Below are 23,236 nucleotides of genomic sequence, written 5' to 3' on the forward strand. Positions count from 1 at the left end.
GTTGCAGCGGAACATAGATATTTGAAAATGTTAATACCACAATTGAACAATACAGTGGTCTGACAACACCGACCGGTGACAAAATTAGGTGCGTTCTGCATGGCTAATGTGCACGGTAACGCACGAGCCCCAAGATGGGCGCTGGTTCGTGCCATTTTTAGCACACTAGTGAAAGAATTGCAGGCACAATGCAAAGGCAATTCCACTGCTGTACCATGGATGCAAGGTGCAAGAAGAATATTGCCACTGCACGCATGTAGTCTGAACATTTAAGAGCTGGAGACACTGCAGCGGCCTGCACATGTCAACTTTGCAGAAGCCATGCCAAAATGGCCATCGGTGGGAGGCCACAATTTCAGGTGAATGTGTGTGTGTGTGCCATCGAAGAAGTTTTTTCAAGCTGCAACGGGGGTGGGTGATCTTATCAGCTATATTGTTCTAGCAGCAATGACCCTGAACCCAGCAGACTTCAAAGGACAATGACTTGCTCCAAAGACTTTGGGCTTGGCTAGCCCTTGCACCTCCTGTAACCTGGGATCCGCTGCCAGCCGAAGACCTTGCTAAGTGCCCAAAGTGCTCTGGTCCCTTGCCTACAGTGGATGCGTGCCATCTGGTGTGGTTGTGTCCGGGGACACGAGAGAAAGTTCTTGGAGGAGGTTCAGGGATACAGGCATACTAGCCAACAGGCTATAAATTGTTAACTATGAACAATAAGTTCTACAGACCACACCACTTATGCAGCTCATCGAGGAAGAAGGGCTCCATGCATTTATTTAATTTTAATGTGCAGTATGGCCATGCAGTAAAAAAAAATATGGTGTCGTATCTTCTTCCAATCCCCGAATAACTCGCCGGACCTTCGAATAAAGTTATTCTTGGTGTCACAGCACAGTCAGGAACTGGTTTTATGTATGTGCCTCAAAATACAACTTAAGAATGTAAATGAGCATTTTTTAATGTGCAACATTTAGAATTTAATTACAAAAATGAAGATTGTCAATTTCTTCCTTGCAAAACCAGTTGAAAACAATGAGAAGATTACAAAAAGCAATGGTAATATCATCATAAACTCTGAAAAGAAGCACACTACTATATTTGCCAATGTACATGAATTGTGCTTTATTCGAAATGTGCAAGAAATGACAGGCGTGTGGAGCTTGTTTGCGTAGTTTATTCTGGTAGTACATTTCCCAAATAATGGGATGCACTGCATACTTTTGATGGCTGTTATGTGGTCTAGTGGAGCACCATTCTAACAACATACAAGCAAATTTTTGTGTTTACAACCTTGTCATTGAACTTTGCAACTAGATGGAATATTTAACCTGCATCCTTTAAAGATATGTCAATCCCAAAGAAAGTTCTTGGTTGTAGTTGCATCCAATTAATCTGATTTCTCATGTATAGGTTTTGCAAAGGAGGCAATCATGATGGAGTAATTTGATCATGATCAGTGCCCTGTGCAACTGAGGTATAAAGGACTTTGCTGAGTTCCGTAGCAGTTTGCTCCTCCGATGGCAGTGGGCATACAATTGTCATTATTCACATTTTCTGAATGATCCAGATAAGAACAGACAAGTATGCTTTTATTTAAAAAAATGCGACTCGGAACTGCAACATTGCTGCAATATGTTTGAGCAAGAACTAACCACCAGCAAGTTCTCAATATATTTCTTTAATGTAGTTATAGTAAAAACACTGGTTACCTTACAAACTACTGCTGCATATAAGGAAGTGAATCATTCACTTATGCAGGTAGAACTGCTGGCAAAGTTCTGACTGGTGTTGCAGAAGTTGCGGGGTGCGGTAGTGCTGAACTTAGCTTCACAAGTTGTTTGTTTTTTACTATAGTTTTTTTTTTACTAATTAAAACGTGATTATTTCGCATTATTGGTGGCACCTACAGGACACCAAAGCTAGAACCCGGAATGGTCTGTGGCGTGGGGCAGGCCGAGCCCTGCGCATGCCAGGGGGTGTTCGTATAAACAATTGGTTGTCCGCTACCACGGACAGCCGATCTTGTACACTCCTGGCACGTGCTTTGGCCTCCGCGGCCCGAACTTATTGGGTGCCCTGGAGATCCTGCGCTGCCTGCTTTATTATAACCTAAGGTGCTCTCCTGAGGCCCCCGTTTGCCGGTTACATGTGCCCTCCTGAAGTAGTGCTTGTAAAAAAACCAATCTATCGTCCCGACGAAAAAAAGCGACCTGTGACTTATACAACACCAGTCAGAACCTTGCCTTTGCATGACTAGCACGAGATGGGCGAGAGCATTCCTGCACAATGACAAGCATGCTGTCCTTTTAGCATAGCACTGGGAAGGCTGTTGATGACAGTAGACACCTATGCAGCCTGTGCTAAGTCATGTGAAAAAGTGATACAGAATACCTCCCCAGGGTTAAAGTGCAGTGCTGCACACAAACTGATGGCCAGCACCAAAGTGATCAAACGTCAATTTTTTGTTGCATAAGCTGCAATTGACTAGTTCAGATTGGTGAGACTGGTTGTCGCTGGTCAAAACATCTTGCTTGACAAACTGGCTTTATATGCCAATTGTCCACTGAAGTGCTCACCATGTATAAAAAATGACAAGCTTGTAGTTAAAAGCAAAAATCAAGCTTAACTACACGCAAATACTCCCCTAGACAGTTTCCATATTTGTAAAACAACCTGGAGTAGATTATTCCTCTATATGAATGCATGAACCAATATCTGAGATTGTGTCGCTATCTAGCACAGACAAGAAAAATTAGCCTACGCTTCTTTAATCAGCCTTCATGCATTTTCTAAGCACAAACGAAAATTCCAAAGCAAAGTAGTGTGCACACCTTGTAGCATATGTTTTGTTTCACCACTGCTATAACAAGGAAATCTATCCAATAAGCTCAATTATCTTTTTACCACATGGGCTGCCATATGGCATATTGTTAAATGAATGCATGCAGTCCTTTTTTGTGAAGAAATTGCCCTGCGCATGATTTAACTTTTCATAGTCTGTGAGCCGGTGTGCCCGTATCCCTGCACCTCTGAGAACATTGTCCCTTTTGTCCCTGGACAAATCGCAGCTGATGGTGAGCAACCACTGCAGATGCGGGGCTTGAGCACTTTGGAAATGTTTCACAGGCTCCTCAGGTGCTGCACTCCGAGCCCAAGTTTTGGGAGGTATAAGGGCCACCCCAGCAGCCCCTGGAGAAAAACCTCTGCTCAAGTTACGGCATCCTTGACAAATCAACAAGCCACACCAGTGCACATTGTTGAGGGTGCTATGCGAATATGAGAAATGAAGGAAAACAAGTAACAGCACAGGTAACAGGACATCAATGAGACAGACTAAGCACCGACTTTTAGCCAATATTTTATTGCATACACAGCAATATACACAGAAGCTTGAATAGGCAGGAGTGAGAGGAGAGCATGCCAAAGTATAAACACATTGTCAGGAACATCACCACGGTGAATATAAATAGAGGACAACTAAATGGCTGCGATCTTCCACGTGCAAAATATGTGATTTTCTTGGCGAGGAGCGATAGCATTGATCCTACATTGGCCAAACTGGCCGCTGTGTAAATGACCGCCTCGAAGAACGTTTCAACGTAATGAAGGGGTGCTTTAGCAGACACCTAGCCACGCATAGCTCCCGTTCTGGTTGTCATGCATTATTTACTCAGTGGAAAATACTAAGGCATTACGGTGACCAGTGTGCACGTGAGATATATGAGGCTTTCTGCACTGACAAAAGGAGCCAAATGCATGTGAGTATGCCTTCGATATCACTCCTCACCAAGGAACTCTCATATCTTGCATGTGAATGATTGCAGCCATTTAGTTGTGCTCTTTTTATATTCTTCATCGTGGCTATCTTCCGACCGACAATGTATTCTTACTTTGTTATTTTCTACTATTCAAGCTCCTGTATATATTGCTGTGTATGCACTAATACATTGGTTAAAAGTCGGCTCTTTATCCGAGTCGCGTCCCATTGTTTGCATTGTTACTCGTTTCCTCCAGAGATGTACCAACAGGCCTAAGTTAGCACATTATTGGAGAAATGGAGCAGACACATGGATGGATTAAGAGCATGTGTTGTGTCAGGGAAGACAGTTTCGAGCTACAGAGATCGAACAAGGGTCGAAGGAATGTGGGTGGACATTTAGTGCAAGTAGAGTGAGTGGTGATCTTGTTGGTCGCGACTAACTCTGCACCCAGTGGACTTTGATGGTGGACCATTCATATTATAGCAGGACATCTATATTTGCACTGGTCATGTCCAAAGACCTTTGTAGAAATGAACTTTGCTGCATTTCACAAGTAGTGTGAGTAAGGATGCCGTTGGTCAAAGCTGCTTTTAAGGAGGCAGCTGACACAAAGACAAACAAAAGAAACAGCACCGCTATTAACAATACTTACTGTACAGAAAGCCAACACCTCTTTAAATCGAACCTCAATGAACTAGGAAAACATGTTCCATTTGGTGAGTAAAGATCTTGAACAAGCAGCCCGCAGGCCTCATCTGGCCTGTAAAGGTATGGCTGCATTAGCGGAAGGTGGTTTGCAACCATACATGACAATGTTGGCATCTCTACAGTGGCAGTCGCATGACAGCTTTGCTCTTCGCTGCAGTTGTCACAACTGGGATCAGCAGTGATCTTTGCAAGGTTCAGAGAGGGCAGTAGTTTCTCGCCCCACTTGCCCACATGAGTGAATCAGCTGCTTCTCAATGACTGGGCTCCTCAATCGGCAGCATGCCACAAAAAAATCTGCCCCAAGACAAATATGCTCATTGGCTGGAAAATGTTATTGTTCTCCTGTTTTTGTGGCGTGAGTTTTGCTGTTAGTACTTGTGTGTAAATTGTGCTTGCATGCAGGCCCTATTAAATACAGTAAAACCTTGTTAATACATAGTTGGCGGGGAACAAGGGTCAAGTACGCACTAAGCGATGTCTTAAAAAACTGACAATGGCAGATGAGCGGCTATAGAATTACCAGGCAAAAAAAAGAAAAGCTTTAATTTTCCCTCAAACACACACGCTGACAAGTTCTATTTGCGAGCAGGCAGGAAAAAAATAACAAATTTTCACTTGCCGCCGCGGTGGCCTTTCAGCGATGACAGCATCCTCAAACCCGGCAAGACTGCAAGCTAGTTTCTCTATCAGGTCCCACTTCTCTGCGAACACCCTCACGAAGGTCAATGCACTAGCCTTGTCAGATATGGAAGGGCCATCATCCATGCTGTCCTCCATCACAACGATGTTGAAGTGCTACAAGCTATGGGAGCACGTCATGGCTACCACGTTTTGACATCAATATCAGTGACGATTGCCGTTAGGGAAAGGTCCGTGCAACACAATTTCCCTATCTATGATCTGTGCGCACGACATTTAGCCGATTCCACACTTGTACGCAGTGAAAAATGAAGTAAATACTATGCATTAACCGTTTGGCATGCACTAAGCAACTACAGTTTAGGTGGTCAGCCAATTCATTTAAGCTCTGTGGAGACGAGGCGGGGGTTCGTCCCGACTATATATAAACCGAAATTACTTATTAAGCTGGTACGTATTACAGAGTTTTTACTTTAGTTATGGAACAAATACTCCCCAAAATTTAAGCCCCGCATAATGTGCAGTGATGTTACAAGCAAGAAAGCCTTAGTCAAAGCTTTGGCAAAATGGCAATGTTAACATGACTGCAAAAAATTTAAGGGGCTGTTGACAGAGCAGGAGAGATTGCTCCAGTTAAGAAGGCATTGAAAAATTGTTGTTTATCTACTGCTTACTTCATGTTTGAAATGAAAGAATAAAACTTCGGAGTAGAAACACAATAAGAGACACAGGAATTGTCTTTGGATAAGATTGTCCAAGTTCTTTAATTGTAAAATTTAAAACATTAGGAAATTATAGGGGAAACTAGAAAGGCAGCGTGCAAGTACCCACCACTCTAACACGATGCCACAATAAAGCGGCAGTGAACAAGCAGGCAAGCAATTGCGATGTGGGAGAGTATAGGGTCTTGTTTGGTGCAGCACGACTGTTTGCTGCCACGTGAAAAGTGACCAGAAGCAATGCTGCCCCAATGTCTAGGCAACCCAATGCAGCGAGGTAAAAAATAATGAAGGAATCACGCTGTGAACACAATATCTCATGACTTGGCTCAGTCCACCCATCACCAATGCAGCCACTGGTCTACAATATGTCACTTTCAATAATGCGGAGAAATGGCACTTGAGGATGTTTTTCCATTTCTGAAAGTCCAAAGAACCTTTTCGTCATTGAGTGGGCACACATTTGTCACATTTAGCTAAAATGCAGCAGGATGTGCTTAGGATCCACCTCTGCGCAATTGGCGCAGCAGTAACATCACAGCTTAAAAATAATACAGGCACAGCACCTGTGTTGTTTCTTCTTTCATTGATCCTGTCACTGCACTATTTATCTCGGAATCTTGCTTAACCAACAAGACCACAAAGCACATACACAGTTTCACTTACCTATGGCCGAATTCGTCTACCAAGCCAGAAAGTAACTGCAGCAGTGGCGAAATGGTCGAGCATGAGCATGCGCCTCGTATGAGGGAGTTACTCGAATCCCAGTGCCACCAAGAATCCACCGGTCTTAATGTGTTCGCATTCTTGTGGTACTTCATGCACTTTCGGAGACTAACTATATATATGCATTATAGGGACCAAGATTACACCCACTACAACAATGTGTGAGTCCGCAAGCGAAAAGCCTGAGAACCGTTCGGTCGGTTGGCAGGAGCAGAAGCTCTTTTTTTATTCTTGCCTTTTTTTCTAGCCACGCAGCACGAGGCATGAGACGCGCGCCGGAGCATGCCATATATAAAAGGCGGCCGGGAAAGAGGACAAAGGCTGCTATAGTATGTATGTCTCCAACCGTTTTTCTGCCTACCTGGTTCAATGGATTGACCGTGGTTGAATGCGTAGGCTGCAAATCAGGCTGCTGTGCTTAGGGAACAGTTCAGAACCAACCATAAGATCAACTTGGGCCACTGAGTATGTGCAAATATGTACGTGCATGCCTCTTTTCGATGAACCTCTTTCACACCAACATGGGTCTCTAGATGTGGGACTGGGTAGGTACCGCTGTTCAATTAAACTCTTTGACGCCGACTTGGAGTACTGGGCAATCTGCAACTCGGTCTCTGCTGGTCTTCAATGAACCTCCTTTGATGGCAACTTGGGTCACTGTGTACGCACCAGTAGGTGTGTACCACTCTTCGACGAACGTCTTTGACACTAACTTATGCAACAAGGTATCTGCTGCTCTACAATGACAAAACAGATTCTTTAAATTTCTCCAATGCTGAGCAAAATCGAACCAACGTCACAAGAGTTCCTCAAGGACAGCAACTTGAAGCTTTAATGCCGTTCTTCCAACAACATTTTAGCAAGTTGCACCATGAATGCACCAAGTGTGGGCCACTCTTCGATGAACCTCTCGCCAACTTGAGTGTCCGAGTATGTGCCACCAGGTGAGCGGCAAGTGAGAGAACTGTAGTATTATCGGTTATCTCGGTTCCGGCCAAGCACGAGTGTGCACATGCCCTGTGACTGTCCCTGTAGGGATAAAAAGCGGCTGTCTAATAAGCAAGGCTTTTATGGGTACATGGCTACACAAGAGTGGCATCAGTCTTTTGCTCATGTCACCGCTCTACAAGAGCAGACACGACATAGTGTCAGAAGTAGGATTGACCTTCCTTGCCTAGTTGCCAATGCGGCGCTCACCCTGCATTTGGTTGTGTGATGACGGCCCCACCAGTGATGACGCTCCTGGCCACCAACGCCGCTCAACTTCGACCGGACTTCCGTATGGCCAGAACGGATTATGTCATTCAATGACTACCACTACGCGTCAAGGCTCAACGACAGAATGGAAGAAACCCAGGTGTGAACATTTCGTACACCATGGGTAGGCAGACCAGAAAAATTTTTAAAGACAGTCAGCCTTACCTAAGAGGAGTCTCCAGGCTACGAGATAGTGAAGAAAAAGTTTGACGCCCATTTTGTGGCCATGAAGAATACAGTCTACGAAAGTGCAAACTTCCATCGCCGAAAGCAAGAACCCCAGAGAAAGTGCGGATAACTTTGTGACGGCCCTGCACGAACTTGCCGACTGCTATTTCGTGTTATCCAGAGCTCGCCCTGTTATCGTTCACGAGATCTGCGGCAGTTATTGTACAAGTCATTAGTATGTTTGCTAGATACAGGATTCTAGAACTTGTTGTGACAGACAACAGTCCGCAATTCACGTCTGCTGAATTTGCAGTTTTTGAGACAAGTTATAGCTATCTCTCTGAGCAATAAAGAGAAAGCTTTTCTAAAAGGCTGAATTTAAAGATGAGTTGGGACACAATGGTTTGCTCATCAATTTAAAGATTTTGTACCTTGCCAAGAGCACTGCGCATGCGTTGGTGGTTTGATGTTCGAAGGTGATCCGTGTTTCAAATATATGTTAGTTGCTAGTCCAGCGTAGTGGTGTCTCTTCTTTCTGTCGTGTTTGCGTCTAAATTTCTTGCTGGTTTTCTTAAGTGTCGCCATAAACCAACTGGCCCAGCAAGCAGCGCTTCTACACTTTTATGGCTTCCATCACGTCACGTCCAGTCCCAGGTACCAGCAGTCAAATGGAGCAGCCTAAGGTACAGTGCAGACACTAAAACGGATGTTGGAAAAATCGGCTGACCCTTACCTCCAGCTTAACTCGGCTCCAGCTGGGTACCTCAGTAGCAGCCCTCTTGACACCTGTATTATTCCGGCCGGGACCTCCTCCGACATCCCACACTCCATCATATGGTGAAGTGCAAACTTCAATGGCCTAATTTTGTAGTGTGCAGACTAGTCAGAGACTCCATACTTAGAAGTGTTCCATAGTAATGTTTGTTACAAATTATATGTCGTTGAATTGATATAAACATGTTTGTGTGTGTGTGCGACAGAGCGTATACACTTTGTGTTTTCTTTCTTAAATCGGTCTGTATTGGCCGCGTTTCAGAACCTACTACGGTGAAAATATGTACACCTTGACATCGAGCACCCACCACTGCTATGGAAGGCAGACTGGTGCTGCAGTCAGGTACCTGCCAGCAAAATAGGTGTAAGCAGGCTTGCGGCCCACTGCTCGGCCAGTACAACGGAGCTCAATGCTTGGGAAGGACATACATGATAGGACATTGCCGGAATGGAAGTGGCAGCAATTGTTTTGAGTTGTGTTTTGTTTGCCTTGGTTCTTGCACAGCAAGCATAGTGGTCTGTGCAAGCCTCTCCCAAGCAATGCGCTCCTGGCCTGGGGACTGCCTTGTACCCATCTCATAAAGCGTTGGGTGTCTGACGGTTGGGATCAAACCATGCACCTCCCGCAGCCGCACCGACGAGTGCAGCAGCACCTGAGTTGTTTTGTCTTTCATTGATCCTGTTGCTACAGTGTTTATTTTGGAATGTTGCCCAGCCGAGTAGCGCAAAGCATGCACTACTCAGTTCCACATGCCCATGGACAAAATTGTCTGTTTGTCTGGGCCACGCACCTAGTGAACCAAGTGACCAGGCCAGACAGCTGCCATCAGCAAGTTCTCTATTCGGCCACAGACGGTCTAAGCTGTCTATGTATTATCCACAAATATTGACGCGTGTTCTTTATCTTTCCCGGCGACCGCATCTCACTGCCAAACAAATGTTATCGCACCTGCATGCATCAGAACTTTCTCGAATGTTATTGATGGTTCTATTCGCTGTCTGTTGTCACCGAACCTTGTGTAATCTGATTTCATGTATGCGCAATGTGAATGGCGTAGAACTTTCTAGAAGACACGCGGGCACGAGCGATTACTCTGGAACCTTCAATGATTTAGTCTAAAAGTCGACGCACTTGACCCACTGAGCAAATTTTCGACGATCGCCGGCTGTCGCCATTTTTTGAGTGTAGCCTGTTTTTGAGCGCACAAGTTCGCCCAATAAAACACTAGTTTCATCATTCCCAGTTTTCTTGCTTTCTTCACCATCACTACTGCATGACATGTGGTGGAGGGCCTGGGTAACAATCCCAGTACCTCTCAAAGTCGATAATGCTGTCGGAAGATCAAGCGATACCGCCGGAGAGCTTTCGTAGTCGCCATGCCTTGAGTGTGCTCGAAGATCAAGTGAGCATCCTGCCTCGCTCCAGCAATGTTATTTCCGTCAGCACAGAAACACCTGCAGACGTAGAAGGCGTCATCAAGGGCGATCAAAGTCTGCTGCTCAATAGTGAAATTTGCTTAGCAAGAGGAATCGCTCGACTGCATGGAGGAAAGGCGAAAGTGATACTGACCAACTTCAGCCAAGAGTTCAAGCATGTCAACAAGGGCATGACAATCGCATACATCCAGGAAATTCTAGAAACCAGCAATGCGTTTGTCCTCTTGGATTCTGCGGCATCTACCTCGACGACCATAGTACCCAAATCAGACTGACATAAATTCACGTCTCCCCATGAGTAAGCAGCAACAGCTCAGAAGTCTTCTCCGACGACACAAAGACTGCTTTTCGATGTCAGCGAGGATTCAACAAACACCAGTTGCAAAGCATCATATAATAACCGAAGAGTGTGCTCGACCATTCCGCCAGAGCCCATACCAAGTTTCGACGCGAGAATGTGAAGCTATAAGGGAACAAGTCAACGAAGTGCTACGGGACAACATTATCCAAAACAACATTATCGAAAAGCCCGTGGCCGTCTCCTGTAGTCTTGGTAAAAAAAAAAGGACAGAACCCTACGTTTCTGCATCGATTATCAAAAGATCACGAAGCAGGATGTATACCCCCTTCCACGGATAGATGACGCATTGGATCGGCTCTGCAATGCTAAATACTTCTCGTCAATGGATCTCAAGACTGGCTACTGGCAAATAGGAATCGACGAGTGGGATCGAGATAAGACTGCCTTCATCACGCCAGAAGGCCTCTGAGTTCAAGGCCATGCCATTCGGATTGTGCTCGGCGCCTGCAACGTTCCAGTGCGTGATGGACACGGTGTTAGCAGGGTTGAAGTGGCAGACCTGTCTTGTTTACTTGGATGACATCGTCGTTTTTCCTGTAAGTTTCGATGACTACTTGAGACACCTTGAAACAGTACTGAAGACAATCAAGTCTTTTGGACTGACTTTGAAACCGGAAAAGTGTCACTTTACATATGAAGAGCTGCTGTTTCTGGGACACGTTATCAGCAAGTCTGGAGTACACCCCGACCTGCTGAAGACGGCTGCCATCGCGAAGTTCCAGCAGCCCGTCAACAAGAAGGCAGTGCGTAGATTCCTTGGCATGTGCGCCTACTACAGGTGCTTTGTCAAAGACTTTTCATGTATTGCTGCGTTGCTGACGTATCTAACTAAATTTGACGTCGAGTTCAAGTGGGAAACGCCGCAGGCCGACGCATTTCAAGAACTCAAATGACGCATGCAGTCGCCACTGGTACTTGCACACTTCGACGAAGATGCCAATACGGAAATGCACACTGATGCCAGTAGCCTAGGTCTCAGCGCTGTCCTAGTCCAGAGGAAAGATGGACTTGAACGGGTGATAGCTTATGCTAGCCAGTCACTGTAAAAAGCGGAAGGCAATTATTCTACAGCTGAAAAAAAATGCCTTGCCATCGTATGGGCTACAGCAAAATTCTGCCCTTACCTATATGGCAGACCGTTCGAAGTCCTAAGCGACCATCATGCCTTGTGTTGGTTAGCGACCTTAAAGGACCCATCAGGATACCTATCACAGTAGAGCCTCAGTGCAAGAATATGACATCACTGTAATTTACCAAGTCCGGACGAAAACACTGATGCCGACTGCCTGTCTTGCGCTCCCGAGGACCCGCCGCCTTTTTAGCAACAATAAGCAAAGACGACTTTGTCGAGCAGCAGCGAGCAGACCCAGAGCTAAGAAGCCTGGCGGCGCAGCTCCATCCAACTGATCTCCCTACCGTGACTGCGCTATGTCGGGCGAGCCGTCTACACCCCCCCTGCAAAATATAATCCTGGCCCGCCCGCAGCACTTGCTCAGACAGCCAATCAGAGGCTCTCATGCCTTCGTCGTGCAAGATGGCACAAGTGCTAGTTGTCTCGCTGCTTTTCTGGTTCATTGTGTTTGCACCTTGCGGGCCTTCTCCCCGCAGTGTTGCTGTGAAGAACTGGCAGAATTTACTTTTCGCCGTGAAGCTTGAAATCATAAATCGTGTTGAATGCAGTGAGAAGGCAGATGACCCCACATCATGCAAGATTCCGAGGAGCACTCTCAGCACAATCTTGAAGAATAAGGGGTAGATTAGGGCTAAAGCGGGCAAACTCGCGACCTGGTGCCTGTGGCACCCGACGCGTACACACGGCCATGTACAAGTGGTTTATCCAAAATTGCCTCAGACGTGCCGGCTTCCGCATGCTCAGTGATGACTGCAAATTCGGATGAATACAACAAAGCCGTTGCCGGTGTAGCCGAAGTTTGGAGTGAGCTGTCAGAATTTCCGGAAGCCGTTGACAAGTCAATGGTTGACAAGTCTGGGAGTGCAGATGATGGTGTCGCAACCACGGGAAAGCCCGAAAACAAAGACTACATTGCCGACATAGTACCAAGCACAAGTGAAAGTAGGCACAATGAGGAAAGCAACGCTGGCCCTTTGCTCACATCCTCCGAGGTGGTTGGTGCACTCGCACTAGTTTGATGCTTCTGCGCGAATGTGGAAGGTTGGGGCCTCAGCTGCTCCGACTCTTTAGACAATGTGGAGAAGTGTGTGCGTCGCAGGTAGCGAAATTGCCCAAGCAGAAGAGAGTAAAGGACTAGTTCATGCAAAACTAAGCTACTTTCATCAATAAAGTGATTTTATAAATGGTACGTGTTTTTATGACATCCCAATTCTTTAGCAGGCTTATATCAAATTATGCCCTATATCGAACTGATAGGCATTTTTTTACAAGTTCGATATAGCCGGTTGCGACTGTAGTCCGTGTTGTGCGACTGGAGCCATTCCACCAGCGCTAACGAACTTTGCGACTTTGCATAGCTGAACTTCAGACTCTCTTTTCTTTTTTCGACTTTGCTTCTTTGTTGTTTTGTTACTTTTCTTTAATAAGTGTCCTTTTTGTTTTTAGTTCTCCTTTATGTAGCATCGGGACGATGCTTTTTGAGAGGGGGCATTGACACGTGTTCTTTACCTTTTCTGTGTGACCGCTTTTCGCCGTCTAACAAATGTTTAGGCACAGCGTGGGATGTGCCTGCATGTATCGGAAGTTTCTCGAATGTCATCAATGGTTCTATCCGCTGTCTGTAGTCACCGAACCTTGTGTAATCTAATTTCATGTATGCACGATGCGAATGGTGTAGAACTTTCTGGAAGACACACGGGTACCAGCGATTACTCTAGAACCTTAGATGACTGATGTATAAAAGCCGACGCACTTGACCCGCTGAGCAGATTTTTAACGATCACTGACTGTGTTCGCCGCTGTCGCCATTCTTTGAGTGTAGCCTGTTTTGAAGGGCCTAAGTTCTCCCAATAATACACTAATTTCATCATTCCCAGTTTTGCTGCTTTCTTCACTGTCACTATTACATGACAATATGTCTGGCATGAAAACAAAGATGAATCCCAGCATAGGTGCCGACAATGTCGAGGGCTGGAGGGATCGAGCATACTCCCCCCGTCCTGACATTTTTCTGGTAGGCTGTGTCCCCCCCCCCCCCCCCACTCCGATGATTAGCTTTGGGGTCAGAAGGGATCGTGTCTTCTTTTGTACAGTTTTGGACAAATCGACTGAAGAATTACAGTTGCCCAAAAGTTTAAAGAAAAGCACAGCCTTAAATTGCCGCAGCTACATAGATCTGTCTCGCACCAACAAAGGAGAAGGATTACAACACCAAGAGTTTTAGATCCAGTTCACCATCAGGGATTCCGACTAGCAATGGCAGCTCTCCGAACGTCTACTGTTCCAAGTCTCTGTGAACAGTCAAATGAATGGCCACTTGATAAGTGCAGGTGTTTCTTTCGTGCACATTTTCTTCTAAGACTTCGAACCCTTCCCGAACACCTGAATCAACTCTTTGCTCGAAACATCAACTATGAACTTACCTTTAAAAATAAGTCTGGCAGAGGTTACGCATCATCCTAACGAATATAAATGAAATGTTCACAGCAAAATGATTGGGACTCTGAGCTCCACAATAAACTCCACAGCATTAAACTCATCTTGAATAAATGGTGGGGTGCCAAACACCGGGAACGGTTCTACGAGGTAGTCTTGTGCCGTCTGGGAATTGGCCACACACAGCCGACAGCCATCTCTTAAGGAAGGGGGACCCACCAGTCTGTGAAGCGTGCTCAGACAGCTTATCATCGATACATTCCAGTGAGATTTTTCCCACGGTCTCGATGGGAAACCGTTATTTCCTGCCTGGGTCTCCTCCGCCACTGTGGCGTGGCAGCCTGTTGCACAGCAGTTCCGGCGCTTATTCTTCTTCCGCTTGGGATTCCGAGAATATATGTTAACTAGAGCAACTGAATTGAAACCAGCTGCCAACTGTTGGAATGGCAACCACCGTGGGACAGAAAATTGAGTGCATCATCGACATCCGAAACCAATGTGGCCATTAAAACTGCAGACTCGACAAGCGACGGCTGCACATTCCATGAATGATAGATGTCACTCCTGTTATGCTCACTGAAAGGTATGCCAACATTGTCACTGGAAGCGACCTGTAAGGCCGCTATGGGTAATGCTAGACGTTTTCGGCACGGCTGCTGGAGAAAGAGAAAGATAAGAATTTCCTCGAACAAACTCGAAGGCCCGTGAGCGTGGACAGACGGTTCAAGAAGGCTCAAGCTCTTTGAAGGAGACAAGGGTGAGACAGAAGCAACCTAGCACATGCTGCAATGCCTACTCCCTTTCTCAGCACAGGCGCCCGTAGCTAGAATTTTCGGGCCATTTTATATAAGAGCATGCTCGGCATGCTGCATGTCGTTACTGTATTTGGTTTTTAGGTCAGGCTTTGGAGCAGCGCAGTAGACAACCCCAGCTTATGGGAAGTCGTTAAGTGTGAGCGTTGAGCTCAAGTGTTAAGTGTTGTGTCAGCTTTGGTAGCTGAATTGAAAGCTTTTGTTACTTCTGTGTGCGTGTTACTGTACTGTTTCTGAAGTGTCATATAAATCAAGTTCTGTTTCTCCGTCTGTTGTCCATCCATCATCTGCAAGTCTGTCTGTGACATGTCCCATGCCAAATCTGTGTGCACCTCAGGGTAGGTACCAAAGTACCAAATTCGAAAAGTGTTGCACCCTTCCATAACCAAACGTATGCCCAAACACATTACCGCAGTGTTTAAGTGTCTACAGGAATAACCTGGCACAACATCCTGTATTAAAGGGACCCTGAAACGCTTTTGATGATTTTCTACAAACGTACCGAGTCGTTAGAGTAGGTCCTTCTGATCATTAATTGACACATCTAAGTGCTCTGCGTAAAGCGTGTAATTTATTATAAGGTTTTAAAAATGCACATCGCTGCCGATTGCAGCGCACTGCTCGGCGGAATTTTAAGCCGCCCCTACCCATATGACCGAAATTACCCATGTGACGTCAGTGGGGCGAGCTATCCGATTGGCTGACCAGGGCGCGCGATCGATAATTATTCCAACTTTATGGTAAACAAACGATCTTCGTAATAGTTGGAATGTTAGTTAATTTGTTTTTATAAAAAGAAAGTAGCATAAAGAGAATGCACAAGAACAATTTTTCAGTACACTTAAGCACTTCCGGCACACAGCAAGTATCGTCTGCTTGTGTTACAACGTACTCCATTTTGACGAGAGCTCCGCGGTCGGAGTTGGTCTCGGGCTTTTCGCGAGCACTATGATTCGACTTTGTTGCCTTGTGGACTGCAAACGTAGCGACTGGCAATATGTCAAGCTGCGACATTGTGTCCCTCTGCAGGGCAGCGTACGAGCGAACTGGCTGCTGCGCATCGGACTGCCGCTATCCGATCGGCGCCAGGATTTGCGCGTTTGTGGCCGTCACTTTACACCAGTAGATTACTAACGCACTAGCGTTTCGCGAGTCCCTTATTAGGGCAAACGTAAGCGCAAGGGGACAGGGTCTGGCCGCTTGACTGTGCCGTAATGGGATGAGCCGAGATGAGCAGAAGGGCAAATGTGAATGGTCTGCATGGTGCAGCCACCTGGTGGCATAGAGCTGAACCATACACAGTAGCAGCAACGAAGCGTATTCTTCTTTGCTGCTGGTGCGTATTTTTCGCAGGAGTGTAATCATCAACACGTTGTTTTTTATAAATGTTTAAAATGTTTTACACTTGGTTAGAGCAATATTAGTGTATTGTTTGGCTGGTTAAGCGCTGCGCCAACAAGTGTCTAGACCGTGCAGACCGATCGGGCCGCTCACGTACGTCTACGCCAAAGTTCCTTCATCAGCTTGAGTTTATGCCTCCAGTCATTCGCCGATATGACCAGCTTGCCTGTGGTTAACGGAATACCAGACACGTTTGGCGCTACGACAGAATGCTCGCAACGCACGCTGCTTCGATAGCTCTCGCTTGGGGTCGACAGCCAAGCGTCTAGCGGAGAGGTATCGCGCGGGCGGGGGCGGGCTCCAAAACAACCGGAAGTGGACGATGTGACGTCGCATCGTGACGCAGGACCGGTGAAGGCGGAGCTTAGCCCCGCTCGCTCGGCGAACGAGTTGAGGAGGAAAAGCATGGTAACTTCTAATCGCTTGTAGCTCCATTAATACGTAACGCTTCACTTAAATTGTGGTGCGAATGTTCTACTTAAGCTGTACCCTATGCGCCTACAAAATTTGTCCAAACCGTTTCAGGGGCCCTTTAATCACATTGAACAATAACTGGCCCAGCTTCATAAGGAAACAGATTCATAAATTGGAAGTCCCAACAAACTATTTTCCACCAACATGAGACACATCACACAAACATTTGTATCAATGAAAAGGAAGTTTGTTTGGACCAGCGTAGATGAATTATTTTTTTTTCTTCTTTTGTTCCCCCCATCCCCTTGGCGCCATCTCTCCCCCCATCCTCCCCCTCCTCCCCCCATCCTCCTGGCGCCATCTCTCGCACACGACGCGAGCCTTGCTCTCTTTGCTCCTCCTATGTCATGGCACCTCTGTGCGGCGGCGGCAATCAGAGCGCCGGCTCGGTTGCGGCTGATCTCGATGATGTGCTGCTCCCCATGCCGAAACGCATAGACACCGTCGTTGGCCACTGCGAGTGCCCTCACTCTCCGTGGCAGCGACCGCGCAAGCGCGCAGTGTGTTCTGCGGTTGCTGACGCGCCGGCTTAGTACCAGGGGATGATGGTGCGCACTTCCCAAACCGAACAGCAGAGCCACTTTCAGCTGACTAGCTAGCAGCATCGGCGCCATCAGTCAGTTGCTACCACGTCTTTGCCGTGCAACATTCCTACGTGCCTACGCGCTGCCTCCCACAACCTTCCGATAAGGGAGGCAGTTGCGCTAAGCTATGCTCCGTTTACGGCGGCTGGTGCGAAATGTTCCGCACGAGATGGATTGTCCAAGGCTCGCAGATAGTTTACCCGAAACAGCTGAAGAGCTGCACTCAAATTTCACATTAGGAAGTAACATAATCGTCGGCAATTTTTTTACATCCATCTCGCTAACGAAACTTTTATGCATGAAAAGTGCATTCATTCTGCTTTTTGTTGATGTATTACATAACATATTGAGTGCAACAGTTCTTTCAGAAATAAAGATGTGTGTAGCTTACGAAAACCCCTATTTTGCCCATGGTAGCGAAAGAGTCGAAGTGTGCCCTGGAGCTATAGCTACTGCTATTGCATGACAAAAGTATTCCTCAAAAGCAATGAAACAGTTAGGTGCAATGTCTGAAATTTATGTTGGCTGCTACACAATCACCGCCAACCTCGCCTTACAATTTAAGTACCTTAGTGGACCAGTAGCAAGAACACATTTTCATAGCACATGCCATTTAGATATATCTTCCAGGGTTTCAGAGAAATGTCATGTCAATAGTGCCATTTTAACAATGAGCACATGCTCGACTATTTGGTGAACTCCAACAGTTTAGTTTCAGTGCTTGTCAAAATGTGCCTTAACAACATATTTTCAGGGTGTCTACCAAGTTGACATTTCCAAATTCCCTGAGCTTTCCAGGTTTTTCCTGAGTGCGTTTGCAAAATTTCCTGAGTAATGCAGAACAATGTTTTATGCCACGACAGGCTGAAACCATATCACCCGATGCTGTCACTCTCTAGTAAGCATATGAAAAAAATTTTTAAAAAGACGACTTAGTCCAATTTGAATACTAAGGAGTAGTGTTTATGTTATTTGAAATGAGAATAGAAGGGAGGGGTTAGTAAAATGCACTGCAAATAAGATGTCTTCGAAAAAAATAGCAAATCGAGTCAAACATTCTGAAATACTGTACGAATAAAAAGGAGATGCATACAGAAGCAAGTATTTTCGAATATGAGCTATTTCTATCAACTCATAGCAAGCTCAGTGGTATGAGGCCCAAACGTTGTCACAATCAAGATTCTCTCTCAACAGCTCGTAAGTCAACCTCAACTGTCCTGACATACTTTCAGCTCGCACATGACGCCTCAGTGTTGTGTTTCACTGCTTTAAAGAGTTTATTTTTATTTGGATGAAGGACACCTGTATCTTGGCATCAGCCAGTACTTTGTTTTTTGAGTTCAAGCTCCTTCAAAACTGCGGCAGCACACTTCCTTTCCCATTAATTCCTCGATGCGTAGGTTCTTTCTGTTCTTGTCCTCCTTTGGCCACTCGTTCGCCCCACAGACCATTTGAAGCACCTTCTTGGTCAGTTGCACAGTCCACGTACGATTTTTAGAACTCCCTAGGAGCCACGAAAACGTCAGAAAATCGGCCACTTGGAAAAAATAAATGCACATCATTTACTGCCCTTAAGGGCTTAAACCACCACAGGCACATTTGAAAATGCTCTAAAGGCCTGTTGGTACATGTATTAGGCATATCGGTGCTTGTACTGTGACAGTAAATACGAGGCGCACGCATGTATAATTAAGGAATACATACTGTGTCCCATGGCAGTAGCCGCTTCCCACGCTTGTTATGCTTCATTGCAATACTTTTGCGTATGCTTCATCAAGTAACATTTCTGTACAGAGGCGAAGCTGACCTTTAGGAACCGGCATTATGCAACGCACCATGCTTTCCAAGCTTCTAAGCCAATCACGAGGACCACAAAGGCGCAGTCTGTGCCATTGCTGACAACAGCGAATTCTTTAAATAAAAAATGTGGCACCCAACACTCTTAGGCAAAGTTACACCTTTTGGGGTGTATCTCTGCCACACAGCAATAATTGTCATCTGACTTGCTTGCGTTTCCTTTCTTGAAAACGCCGTGCCCGGTGCTTTCCTGTCGACAATGCTATGTCACGCTGATAACGTGCATGCCGTTCATTACTGGAAAGTACCGGGCTCGCCGCGTTAAAGAAAGGCAACGCGGAGAAGACAGGTGACAATTATTGTTGTGTGGCAAAAGGGTGTACTTTTGCTTAAGAGTGAACGGCAAGAATGTTCATAGCGAACGTCGAAGCAGCTAGGCCTAGCGTTGCCGCAGGGGTGGCTACAGCTGCCAGTGGATCTGCGTGTGAGAGCGCCGGTTCAAGGCGGCAAGGTGATCAAAATGGCAGCAGTGGTGGCTTTGTTTAATGCCATTTCGGACCTGTGGTCACAGCAAAACCTCTGGAAAATTGTACAGCGAAGAGTTCTTGCGTCCAAAATTTCAGATGTTCTGATACATTGATTCAAGGGGTAAGTGATGGTGCCGCGACGACGTCCTAATTATCGGGAATCCGGGAAGTTGGTCGTTGACTGTACACTGGAAACTCCTCCAGCCAACGACAGGGTGTCAAAGACGATGCATTATGATTCCTGTCTGTTACTCGAGCCAGCATTACCTCGACTTTTGACTCTTTCAATAAAATTACAGCTAATTTTCCCTGATTGAAGCACAAATTCCCTGAGCTTTCCCTGAGTTTTTCCAGACTACTCAAAATCCCTGAGAATTCCCTGTTTTCCCGGTTGGTAGACACCCTGATTTTATATGTACGTATGTGTGTTCAAGTCATAAAGCCTGTTTAACACAGGCTTTCAAATGATCAGCTTACACTCAGGAATGCAAATCCTTGCTCTAAAATAAATAAATAAAAATAAAGATTAAATGGTAGGAAATAAAAAAAAATAAGCATACAACACCTACAAGTTAATTAGCACTCAGTGAGGGCAGTAAACCAGATCCAGAAATAATAACATAACTTCTTTTTTAGAGTCATGTCAATTCGCAATCGCTCTACTCATGCACTTACCAGCTTGTCTTTTAGCCTGAGGACCAGGTCAACAACTTCCACTTCCTCCTTGTCCCTTGTCCAGAGAAGCAAATCCTGGGAAGGAAATAGTGTAATAGTTAGGCCCTATTTACTTATTTTCATTGCAAGAACAGAATGCCCAACAATCGGCTTTTGGGTATCTTAATCTTTGCATGTTTTATTGCGCAAGCCATTCAATGACTGATTTTGCAAGCCATTCAATGACTGATTTTGCAAGAACAGCTGTGAACTAGGAACATTTTCCTCTTTCTCTTTTTCCAGAGGTTATGAACAGCAAGTGTGATACACATAAATGCTCTAACATAGTGATGACTACCTTTCACAAGAAGGGATTGTTAGAGAACAGCCAAGGCACTGTTCTAAAATAATGTCACTGTGAACAGACTCAGCCAGAAAATGAAGCAAGACGATGCGCATGCAACTGGCAGAGGTGTCATTGCTGGCTTAACCTGCAGGATACAGCCAACCCAGGAATTCTCCAACTACATTGGCCTCAAGTTGCTTTTCAAGCTCCCTGTCCTCAGCAGCCAGAAAATTGAGAAAGTTTGGTTTGTTCTTTTTGGCAGTGGAAGAGGCAGCCACATCACCACACCATGACATACAATGTGTTTGCTCTCCATGCAATAGAAGAAACACCTTGTTGTGTATTTGCGCGCAATGTCGTACTTGTGTTGTGAGATGTGCTTGACAACTGGAACACAAACTTGCGAAGGAAGATGCAACACTCGAGCAAAAAAAAAAAAAAAAACAGGTGGCAGCAAACTGAAAAGGGAGATGTAAAGGAAGAGGAAAGTGCTGGAAGACAGTGTGGGCAGTGGGGCTAGGAGGTTGACACAAGGAGGCGGTGGCAGTTTATGAAGCGGTGGCAGTGCATCCCTAGACAGAGCCAGGAGGCATCCCTGCTATTCCAAAGAACCAGGCTCCTCCGGGGACATTCACGGACGACAGTCCACGGTCGAGCTGTGCTTGGTTGACAGGGCGGACTGGCCGATCAGGCAAGAGGACACTGGCCTGACCCACAACCTGGGCTCCACCGACCATTGCTAAACACTGATCTGCGCTCGGCTCTATCGACGTCTCCCGGAGAATGCAGCTCCGAGCCATTTGTTGACTGTGCTGGTCACGACAACTTAGCCTGGCATGGCAGATATCGTTGACAAGGGGTTCTACAGTTCATCCTCCACCGCGTCCTAGGCAACCACCCCATCATCTGGGTCGACACAATCACATCCTGCTGATTTGTTCCTACATGCTGTAATGATGCTTTCATCCAAGTGCTCCTGCGTTGTATATATAGATTATTCCCTTTCGTGCAAGTTTAGTGCAAAAAAATTGAATTTTGTGTACAAATGGCTCTGTCCATTATTCACACGAAGGTTGCCCTTGCATGCACAAAATTTCCCAAGAACCTGTCATTACACACCTGAAGTGTTTCTTCTGCTCAGTGTGGTGCAATTCCAATGTCATGCAGAGAGGTAGAATTCGCCAGATGTGAGAGGAAGATGTCGTGAATGGGACAGTTCAAGATGTGATGGCTCAGAGAACACAGAGCGTGGTTTCTGAAAGTGTTCCCGGGAGGTATGCAAATGATGAGGTGAATGGACTGGCTTCTTGGACAAAGGAGTGAAGCATTCATCCAGGGGCCATATTCTGAAATGTTCGTCTTCCGCGATAGTTTCGCCGCCACGATAGTCACATTCCATAAGTCAAGCGACTGCTTACCCGTGACGTCGGCATGCACGACCAACATGCGCTCTCAAACACTTGACGTAATAGTTCTGCGGAAACCCGCAAGGTGGAGAGAAGTAATTAATAAAGGGAAATCAGACATCCACCCGTTTGTAGCAAATGCTACAAAGGAAACTCATATGGGTTCCTTGAAAGAAAAGCCTCGCAGTTGAGCCTCACAAAAGCCTTGCAGTTTTTTCTTCAACTGCGAGGCTTTTCTTTCGAGGAACCCGTATGGGTTTCCTTAGTAGCATTTGCTACGAACGGGTAGATTTCTGATTTTCCCCTTTATTCTCAAACACTTCATATCGCACAAGAGAGCGCACTGTGCGACTGCAGAGCGGCTCGGGTGTGTTGTTTTCGAGTGTAGTGGCCACAGTATGGGTACGGCTACTTTAGGTAAAATAAATTGAAAAGGGAAGTGTGACATGTTTTACTTTAAATGAATCAACAAATATTGCCGCAAAACAATGTGTGTAAGATGCCACCAAAAAGACTACTATAAACTAGCACCTCTCTTATCTCTACTACACCCCATAACCAATCGAACGCCAAAAGACGTGTTCGTTTACACAATATATGTCGAGAGCACCCACCAACACCATGACGTTAAAATGACATAGGCTGTAACTAGATGGTGCTGTTTGGTTTCTGGTTTCGCTAAAACAGCCAATCCGCTTGTGTCGTTGGTGGAGGCGTGGTCAAGGCGATAGTTTCGCAGAAGGCGAGCGTTTCAAAATACGGCTCCAGAAGTTTCCTACCGACTTGATGATGTCTGCTGATCCACCGCTACCTTGTCGGACAACACCCTGATCAGCGAGCTTCAGACACATGATTATTTCCTCGACATGTTTGTGGGTGTGCTTTATTTTGTTGCCCTTAGAGGCCATTTAACTAAAGCTTTGTGTGAGGTGTGTCATGGTGGATGAATGGTTGCGTCAATAACAGTGGGCATTCGGTGCACCCTGTGATTTCTGCGGTGCAGCAGAAACACTCGCTCAATCTTGGGCTCTCCCTCCTACAGAACAGAGCGGGCTGCACTTTATAGAGACTATGGCTCACTGGACGACATTATATTTCCTGCTGATTGTGCATCTGAACA

General features: G+C 45.9%; 1 protein-coding gene across 4 annotated transcripts in view; it reads right to left on the reverse strand.

Annotated features, from left to right (window-relative positions):
• LOC135904019 (protein DENND6B) overlaps positions 1 to 23,236 on the reverse strand; it is a 101,528-nt gene that overhangs the window by 1,574 nt on the left and 76,718 nt on the right. For 2 of the 4 annotated variants that reach the window (XM_065434566.2, XM_065434564.2), the window contains one exon: positions 20,386 to 20,460. In XM_065434566.2, the coding sequence (XP_065290638.2) occupies positions 20,386 to 20,460 (75 nt within the window). Of the gene's footprint in view, positions 1 to 1,567; positions 3,187 to 18,762; positions 18,891 to 20,385; positions 20,461 to 23,236 lie in introns of those variants that run through there. The other 2 variants (XM_065434565.2, XM_065434567.2) reach the window with 2 other exon arrangements.

Source organism: Dermacentor albipictus, chromosome 5 (assembly GCF_038994185.2).
Source record: "Dermacentor albipictus isolate Rhodes 1998 colony chromosome 5, USDA_Dalb.pri_finalv2, whole genome shotgun sequence".
Lineage (NCBI taxonomy): Eukaryota > Metazoa > Arthropoda > Arachnida > Ixodida > Ixodidae > Dermacentor > Dermacentor albipictus.